At 27.8% G+C, this 10,667-nt stretch overlaps 1 protein-coding gene across 1 annotated transcript; it reads left to right on the forward strand.

The window, feature by feature from the left end:
- The first annotated feature begins 7,932 nt into the window (after positions 1-7,932).
- Positions 7,933-9,801, forward strand: LOC129322450 (uncharacterized). The gene is made up of 2 exons (XM_054968771.1): positions 7,933-8,447; positions 9,351-9,801. Exons 1-2 carry the CDS (start codon positions 7,933-7,935, stop codon positions 9,799-9,801), a joined length of 966 nt encoding a protein of 321 aa, XP_054824746.1.
- The last annotated feature ends 866 nt before the right edge of the window (positions 9,802-10,667 follow it).

Here is a 10,667-nt window from a genome sequence, read left to right on the forward strand (position 1 = left end):
CGCAGGGCACAAAATAAAGTTCAAAAAAAAAAAAAGCCTTTTCACGGTAATATTGATATTCAATATTTAATATTTAATAAAACACTTATCACCAAAAAAAAAAAAATTGAACATTAAGGATCTGTTTGTTTTCTGCTCTTATTTTTTGTTTTCAAAAAATTGTTTTATAATATAATTTTGAAAATTGTTTTTCAAAACAAAACAAAACAAAAATCCATTTAATTATATTAATTTAAAAACAGTTTTAAAATTAAAAAATAATCTCATAATGATGATTATAGGTAGTTAATGATGGAGATTTATGATAAACATTGGTCAACATAATTGTAATTTTTAATAATCAAATGTAGTATATTGTAAAAATAAGAAAAATAAAATGAAAACAACTTAAAATTTTTTTATTTTTTTGTTTTTAAAAACAAAAAGTTGAAAATAGTTTTGTAAACAAGTAAATAGAAAACATTTAACCAAACAAGTTTTTAAATTTTTTATCTTCAAAAACAAAAAACAGTTTTTAAAGATAGAAAACAAACGAACTCTAAATGTGTGTTTGGAATTTGAACAGGGCTTTGGAGATTCTAAAAAATCCTCACAAGTAGCAATTGAAGTACATTTGGCAAGTGTTTGGAGAGCATTTTATTCCTGGATGTACATTCTAAAAGTTTCGTTTTTCCGTTTGGTTTTTCCACATGCCACTTGTTGAAAGTACTTTTGCATTTTCAGAAGCACTCAGAATGGAGGATGTTGTTTGTATGACACTCTACTTTTTTAAATCAGTTATTTAATTATTTTACTATGGTATGATGGTAGATAAAACAAAACTTAATCTTTTAAAACACTTAACTTAATAGAAAAGTATTTATCATGATAAAAAGAATAACAGCTACTTTTATAAAATTTCTATTGTGGTAATAAAGAGTTTATCATAGTAGAAAGAATAACTTATCTTTCTTAAAAACACTATACCATAGTAGGAAAAATTTACTACAGTTAAAAAAAATCAACTAATTTTACAAAGCCTTACAAGGTAGAAAATGATTTTTTTAATTAGTAATAGAATTAATGAGCAAAATAAACTCGAAAGTATTGCCTGAAAAACGCCTTCAGCCCTGAACTCATAAAATGTGCAAAATAAATTTTAAACTTTTAAATTCGTAACAAAATAAGCCTTGATTGTTAAAATTTTTTAATGTCATTACTATTCATGCGATACTGTTCACCATGGATCCCAGTTAATGCTAACTTGTCATTATGAATTAATACCATAGAGCTTATGTTAGTAGCTTTTTGGATCTTAAACTTTAAAATTTTGAGCAAATTACTCCCATCATTTATGTATAGAACGTTGATTATTATATAAACTAAATTAGCCTCAGCATAGTTTGCCGCAATAAATGCATAATTGGCCATTGCAAACGACCTATAATTTTGTGAAATGATATTTTTTGCAATATTTTTCAAACAATTGGTATCGCATGCTTTCGTATACGCTATAATTCTAATTTAATATTATTTTGAATAATGTTTATTTATTCAAAAGTGAAAACTTAGGATCCCATTTGAAAAGAAGTTTAAATATTAGATAATTTTAATTAATTGATTAATTTGAGTTTTAAATTCATTAATGAAATCATCAGCTTTCGCATCCATCACCTGTAAAATCCCACGATACTTAAACTTCTTGTCAAATAAGATCCCAAATTTTCACAATTAAATAAATAAATATTATTCAAAATAAAACTAAATCAGAGTTATAGATTATACGTAAGCATGAGATACCAATTATTTGAAAAACATTGCAAAAAAAGGGAGCAAAAAATGTCATTTCATAAAATTATGGATCGTTCGCCACAGCAAATGATGCATTCACCACAGTGAACCATACTAGGGCTAATTTAATCTACATAATAGTCAATATTCTAATACATAAATGGTGGAGGTAATCTGCTCAAAATTTCAACGTTCATGGTCTAGAATACTATCAACATAATAGTTTAGAGTTCAGAATGCTACTAACATAATAGTTTAGGGTCTGTGGTGCTAATTCACAATGACACATCAACATCAACTAGGGCTCACGATGAATAATACCTCGTGAACAGTAATAATGTTAAAAAATTTAATGGTCAGGGTTCATTTTGTTACGAATTTAAAAGTTCAGGATTTATTTTATACATTTTAAGAGTTCAGGGTTGAAGATGCTTTTTAGGCAATACTTCAAGATTTATTTTGCTCATTAACCCTTAATAATAAAACAATTTCATAGCCAATCACTATAGTAGAAAAGAATAAAATTTATTAAAATAGGCATGCCATGATAAAAAGAGTCTACGATGATAAAAAGAATGAAACTTGTTAAAATAGTAAAACTTATTAAAATAAACCCACCTTGATAATTAAAAGTTTACTAAATAATAAAAGGTTAAGGTGCATTTTTATTCCTGAACTTTTTTTTTAGGAGCATTGGGTACCCTGTATTGATAAATAGAGCAATTTTTCCTGAACCATTTTTCCAAGGAGCAAAACACCCCTTCTATTAATCAGGCATTAACTTTGCCATTTTTTGCTAATGTGGCATATGTGTAGGGCTCATGCAAAGTGATAATTAAAACTTTAACAATGTCATTTAATGTTAATTTGTTTCTAAACTCTTTTTCCATGAATGCTAGATATCCTAAAATCTTTTTTTAGAAGCACTGGGTACCTTAAAGTTTTGTTAAAATAAACTTTAATAAATATTTCTAAAATATAGAATATTTTGATATTTAATAATCTAAATATTATTGTTTATAAATATTCATCTAAAATTTATAAATTATTTTTTTAAATATTAACAATTCAAACTAATTTTTCATACATTTATAAATGACTTGTTATTTTTATATATTGATCTCTAAGTTTCTATTTGAGAGAATGCCCAAATTATTACATCTTTCATGCAAGTCAAAACTTACCTATATTTTTATATTGATTAAGTTTCTTAAATTTTTAAGCCATTTTCTATATCTTTTTTGTCAACTAACAATTTTCATCCAAAATATTGCATTGTCCAAATTTAATACTTTTTGTAATATGTAATCTTAAGGGTAAAATCATAAATATGACATTTTAGGACCAACAATATGCTAACAAAAATGTTTATATGGAAGATATCACCTGTCTCATTAATGTGCTATAAAAAAGTTACTTAATAAGATAATTATGTAGAGATGATGGCAAAAAATCCTGCTATTAACTTGTAGGCTCATTCCATATTTTTAATACAAAATTAAAAATATGAAAAATATTAAAATATTAAATTGAGTGGTGTAATTTTTTGAAAGAAAACAGTTAGTTGATTAAAAAAAATATAGAAAATTTTCTAAAGAACTCAATCAATATTAAAATTATGATAGATATATAAAATATTACAAATCATCTATAAATTTTTAAAAAATTAGTTTGAGCTGTTAATATTCAAAAAATAATTTATAAATATTGGATAAATTTTTATAAATTGTATTATTTAAATTATAAAATATTAAAATATTTAATATTTTAACAATATTTATTAAATTTTATTTTAACAAAATTTTAAGGTGCCCAATGCTCTTAAAAAAGGACTTTAGTATGCCAAACATTCTTAGAAAAATAATTCAGGGGTAAATTATTACTAAAAGATATGGTCAGAGTTTTACTTATCACTATGTGTGGGTCCACACACATGTCATGTCAACAAAAAAGGAAAAGTTAATTGTTGTTTAATAGAAGGGGTTTTTTACTCCTAAAATTGTCCATTTATCAGTATAGGATGCCTAGCGCTCCTCAAAAGAAAATTCAAGAATAAATATACACCTTGACCCAATAATAAAAGTGAACCAAAAATGGAATCCCATGTCAAAATAAGAGTTTATTCAAAACATTGAAATAAATCACAAATCATATTTAAACAAAATATCCAAAAAATAGTTTGGGCCAAAAAAAGTTTAATGAAGATAAAAGAGTCCAGAGGCACTATTCTAGAATTTAAAAATTCAAACAAGGGTGTAAAAAAGGGATGTATTGATTGTGGCTAACACAATTGCGTCGTAATAGACAACACATATGCAACACGCCACAACCAAGGGCACGTTTTGCTGCAACCAACTTTCATTATATCATGCACCATGGCCAATAATATATCCATTACAAAACACTTTTCCACATTAGCAATTTAACTATTTGAATAGTAAATCAAATTTAAAACACCATAACTTTTGACACACTCATCTAAATTTAATGATTTAAGTGCACACACAAAACTTATAATAAGAACTAGCTATTAGCTTTGATTTAACATAAAAATACCACCACATGACAATTTTATTCACAAAAGACCATTATGGTCACAAAAACACTTCCTTTTTCCAAACAAACCTCACAAATCAACCTCAAAGTCAATCCTAGCCATGGGACTACTTGACCACACCTACTTTACACCATATGACTCACACCAATCATCATTTAAACTATACATGCACAATTTCACCAATTGGGTAATAGTTACCCCAGACACAATTTTATATAGAAACTTGAAATAACTTCAAAACTTTCTAACCTCATCATAAATCTCATACTTAGTTTTGATATTTAAATTCCTTCAAAGTGCACACCCATGAGTGCCAAATTCAAACTCATGAATGACATAAACAAGTTTTGATCCAAATATCATACCACAATGCTCAACATAATGAAACATGCTCTAGGTTTGGCAATATATATCATTAACCAAAAATAAACTAAGCCTAACAAGAAGGGGTGATCGCCCAGACTACCTACGCTTTCGGTGCTCCTTTGGTTGTTCCTTTTTCTGTAAAAATGTTAACCACAGGAAATGAGACACGAGATCTTGGTAACCAAACTAAGACATAATTATGTATGTCATGCAAATAATCATGCAATTATTAAGTGAGACATACAAAACAAATCCAAACATTCCAAGCAAATCCGAACAATTAAAGCATGACCAACAACCTTATCTCCTCCTTTCTCCTAACCTAAATCCACACTTGGTGTTAACTAACATAGCTAAACGTAGGTTAAGACTAAACCCTGACAAGCAGCTTATTGAGTCCAAATGAGGACATTCCACATGATACCTAACAATTTATAAACAATAAAATCTTCAAACATCCTTTCAAACCTAAACAAATCATGCATACAAGTTTATAAACCAAATAGATTACTGAACAATAGTCATAGTTCCAAATATAATCATCATTATATAGATACATTTCATCCCACTTGGCAATTTTTTTGGCAAAACAAAACATATTCACATAATACATTTCCAAACAATATTTTTCAAACAAATAATGGCACAAAACCAATCACACAAGCGTATAATTATATATTAGTAATGGTTACTTTCGCAATTTTTTGCAAAATACTTCCCCTTGCAAGTGATGGATCAATAAGATCACCACCCATAACACCATCTACATAAATTACTCACTCAACATAATTAATTATATGCTTAATCACATAATTAAAATTACCCCAATTCTAGCATTAGGTTAATGAACCTCAACACCCACTCACTCCCTTAAATCTCAACATTCAAACTTAATATTTTTTTAGCATCATTAATCTTATAATACCCATACTTGTTCATCCATAATCAAAATCTCACTCAATACTCACCCAAGCACACCTAGGATTTTGGATTTTGGGGTCCCATAATTTCTATCATGACCAAAACCACATTATTAACACTTATTTAACACTAGTGGACCCTAAAAATTCAAACACAATGCTAGAGCAACAAAAAAAAACAAAACCCTAGCCAAACATTCCACAAAAACAATCTAGAAATGGAGATAGGAGAGTGGGAAAAGAGTGAAATGAGCTTTAGGGATTAAATGCTCTAAAACATGCTACTTCAATACTTTTTACCAAACCTTAGTAGAGGTATCAATTTCGCACCCACACACCTCTTCTCTCCTATATTTCTTTTTTGAAGGGTAACTCAGGTTTAAAAATTTTGACACATGCATCGCACTGCATGATATAAAGGTGACCATTTGGCTCCAGCCCATGCATTTGGGCCCAATACCTGATTTTAAACTCCTAACAGCCCTAATTATCATCCATTGTCATAGTCACATACCTAGATAATTAATGATCCTCAATTAATCTTGATAAAATGCAAATCCTCAATTAAATGCCAAGATTAAAAATCAAGATGTTACAATTTGGGTATCATATTTTACTCAAACCAACTTTTGAAAAGTACTTTTTGAGTATTCTTGAATGTGGATTTGGTAAAAATCATGGGGAAAAGCTTTTGAAACGTAATCCCTCTAATTTTTTTATGACTATTCTACCCCCAATTTTCCAATTACTATTCCACTTTTAACCTTCCTTTATATTTTTTTATTCCTAGGACTATTTTTGTATAATTAATTTCCATTTTACTATTAATATTAATTGATCTTTTCTTAAAAAAACTAGACCAAATACCTCTAAAATAATGGCAATTAAGTATCCAGAAATTCAATCTAAATTATGTTTTGTTCAGAAATTATCAAAATAAACTTCATCTATTGTGTTGGATTTATTAATTTAGCAGCACTTAATTCAGATTAAAGAAATATGACTTTTTTTTTTGCTCCAAATAACAGTTGAGTTGAGGATTTACTATATACAATATACACTGTTTCATGTATCTGTATATTATAGGATGAATCATTTGAATTTTAATGCATGTATATCTCATGATACAAACACACAAATTAGAAAATTCTGCAAAGTCGTAAATACATATAAATAATTTCTTATATTGGATGAAAGAATGAACTTTATTATCTTGTTCCTTTAATCACCTATAACTTAAAGGAGCCATTTTTAAAAATTTCTAATATATAGTTATATAAATAAATCATATCAATACATGTAAATTTGTTTGATTAAATTTATGGGGATTTTACTACTGCAAATCAATAAGACAAAACGATTGAAATAATCTCATAAAAACTGAAGAAAGGATAAAGTATCTTAATACCAAATACTATTATATTATTTATGTATATAATTGGTAAATATTTTACTGTTCATGAAATTAGCGAAGGGAGAATCAAATCTAAGCATCTAGGAAGAAAGTTATTTACAGACAATAACCAATAAAAAGTTCAATTTAAGAAAAAAAAATTGAATCCATGTTCCCATTTTAATAACAATCCATTTTGGATTGATCTTTGTCTGGGAATAAATATTTTGTTAGGTTCTTGAATGTGATTCTCCTATTAATGAAGGTAAATGTCATCCAATAATAGTATTCATTCAAATTAAACAGAAACATCAAAAGATATGATGATATAGAAAATAGATACTTTTATATTTTTTAAAAGGAATTACGATGAAATTATAGAGGACAAAATAGTTTTCCAATTACTAAATAAATTCTAATTTGATAAAGAGAAAGACTTATGTACTTATCCTTATATATTTAATATACTTTTATTTAATAGTTGGGTTTCAATATATTAATAATATTAATTACAAGAATTCGTTGTGAAATAAATAATCTATAAAATATTCAAATTCTTGATTTAATAAAAAATAAGGACTTTGAGTATATAAAATGAAATATTAATAAACTAAAGTAATTCTCTCTAAAGAAGATACATTTATGACATATATAAATTGACAGAGAGTGTATACCAAAAACGACGACACATACAAACACATCTCTTCACAATATAATATATATTTCTCAGAAATTTGTTGAATCGACGTATATATATACTTGGAGAGATCGCATTCCAATAATAACGATAAAACACATCTCTTCACATCTTTATATATATTTCAATTCTCTGTGTAATCTGATGAATCGACAGAGTGATTTCTAACTTCACTCTTCTTCACAGTTTTTCTTGATCTTCATATTCATATCTTTCAGATCAGAGAACAATGACGTCGTCGACTTTGAATTCGCTGGAGACGAACATCGACGTCGTAGACTACTACAAGATACTTCAAGTGTCACGTAAAGCGAATGACGAGGAATTGAAGAAGGCGTACAAAAGACTGGCGATGAAGTGGCACCCAGACAAGAATAATCAAAGTCCCTTGAAGATGAAAGAAGCAGAGACCAAGTTCAAACAGATATCAGAGGCTTACGATGTTCTCGGAAACCCTATGAAGCGAAAGATCTATGACGATGGCCAAATAAGTCCTCTTATAAATAATAATATGACGACGAAGACGACGACCAATACGAATTCTACTACTAGGAAGCGGAAGACCTGTGATTTTGGTTCTCATCAGAATCCTGTCAATAAATTCGAAAGGGTTGAACTGAGAAATCCTGATGACATATTGAAAGCCGCAACCTCAGAACACAAGCTGGTTTTCAGCCTCGACGATCTTTACAAGGGCTGCGAACGAAGATTGAGAATCTCAAGGAATGTTATTGATGCTTTTGGGTACGTAATGATTATATATATGACCTTTGTGTTTCTGGTATTTGAATATGATTTTGAAGTTACATTATATTTTATATCATATGGTTTAGATTTTAACCTTTCTGCTTTGGAGGCCGCCACAAACATATATATATATATATACACGACCTCTGAATCACACAGACGAATAGAGTCATGATATGCTTCTTTCAAGCCTACTTATAAGAAACAATCTCACTATCACCTGCAGAGAAATTTTACTTACGTCTTATTATATACCTCCGTTATAAACTTGACTATGTTAGATTACTTTGTTATCCTTTTTACGGTCCATCTTATCTTGTGCATATGTCAATACGAGTGCCCAATATTGTTATGTAAACTTCCATGAAATTTACAAATCTTAATTTCAGAGAATTTTCATCTAAAGTTGATATTCATAAATTTCTATGAAGATTTCCTTTTATTTTTATAAAATATAAAATCTTCTCTTTCTTCTCTGTAAAGGCAAACTTCATGAAATTTACAAATCTTTACTTCATAGGATTTAAATCTATTTGGTATATCATCTTAGTCTAATAAGAACAGTTGCATATCGGAGATTTTATTTTAAGTTCCTTTCAAATCCTCTAATCCTAATTATATTGTTTTTTGATGAAAATAATACAAACATTGAAATTTTAGATGTTAACCTATTAAATTTAATTTTTTATAAAAAAAACAACAATAATTGGCACAGAAATGATTAAAATAGAGGACTAAAAATATATTTTATAAAATTAAGGGACCAAATTAAAACCTCATAGAAAGTTATAGCACCAAATGTACAATTTTGCTGGGTATCTATTATTTTTTTTCAAATATATATATATATATATATTGTATATACAATTAACTTTTAACACGTTTTTTTTTTTTTGGTAGAAACATGATGACTGTTGATGAAATATTGACTATAGACGTGAAGCCTGGTTGGAAGAAGGACACTAAGATAACTTATCCTGGAAAAGGTAATCAAGCACCAGGATTTCCTTGTCCTGCTGATCTGGTATTTGTGGTGGACGAGAAACCTCACGCCATTTTTAAGAGAGAAGGAAATGATTTGGTGACCACTCAGAAGATTTCACTTATAGAGGCTCTCACGGGAAAGACAATCAAAGTTACAACGTTGGATGGGCGAGAAATTGAAGTTTCTGTCACAGATATTGTGAAACCAGACACTGAGATTGTGATCCAAGACGAAGGCATGCCATCCACAAGTAAACCAGGCACAAAAGGAAACCTCAGAATTAAGTTTGATATAATTTTTCCTACGCAGCTTACTGCTTCGCAGAAGAGTGAACTGAAAAATATTTTTAGTCTAGTTGATAATTAACTCTTTAAATTGTTTCACCGAAGAAGTTCAATTATTAATAACGTGTACCGTGAATGCCGTGTCCTATTACACTTTTTTTTGTACTTTTGTATGGATATTGATGAATAATATACTTTCTATGACTTATGAATAATATGATTTTTTATTTTATATTCATTTTTGAATTTTTATACTAAAAATACTAATTAATTTTTAAATATTTTTATATTTTGAAAAAATCCACAAGATTTCAAAAGTTGTTTACATTTTTGAATCAGTATCCTACTTTTGCTTGGATTTGAATTTGGTAAGTGTCCTAAGTATACTCAATGAGTGTCTCATTTGCATCAGGTGAGTGTTTATCATAAAAAAAGGAGTGCTGTGTTGATTATTTTGAATTTTTGGAGAGAAACATATATTATATATTGATAATTTTTAAGTATTAATAAAATCCAACATCTATAACTGAGACACTTACTGAGTAAATTTATTTAAAATACTCACTAAATCCAAATGCATTTTGTGTTGGGCTTATCACTATGTATCTACGTGGAAATCTCTATCTCTTTGTTTATTTGATAGCGCAATCTATCTTTATATCACAAACATAAACTTATATGAATAACAGATATCTAATTTTATATATTTCTTATTGATTGAAATATCGAATCAATAATAAGTGTACGATATCAATAAGTATATCTTATATATATTATACCCAATTAATAATCTTCATTAATTAATATGATTGATTTGATTGATTGAAATTTTAAAAAATACTTCATTAAATTTTATTTCAGTAATTTTTTGTACAAATCTTTTTTATGATATTTTCTTTACCAGAAATTTTCGTAATATTATTTCTATAGTTCTTAATATAGAATGTC

This window comes from Prosopis cineraria, unplaced genomic scaffold (assembly GCF_029017545.1).
Source record: "Prosopis cineraria cultivar Desert tree isolate PC_DT_omini unplaced genomic scaffold, ASM2901754v1 PC10, whole genome shotgun sequence".
NCBI lineage: Eukaryota > Viridiplantae > Streptophyta > Magnoliopsida > Fabales > Fabaceae > Prosopis > Prosopis cineraria.

What these genes read in the sequence shown, in the direction of transcription:
- LOC129322450 (XM_054968771.1), top strand. Translation starts at nt 7,933, where the DNA reads ATGACGTCGTCGACTTTGAATTCGCTGGAGACGAACATCGACGTCGTA. An exon ending in AATGTTATTGATGCTTTTGG is followed by an intron (nt 8,448 to 9,350) that starts GTACGTAATGAT and finishes TTTTTTTGGTAG; the next exon opens with AAACATGATGACTGTTGATG.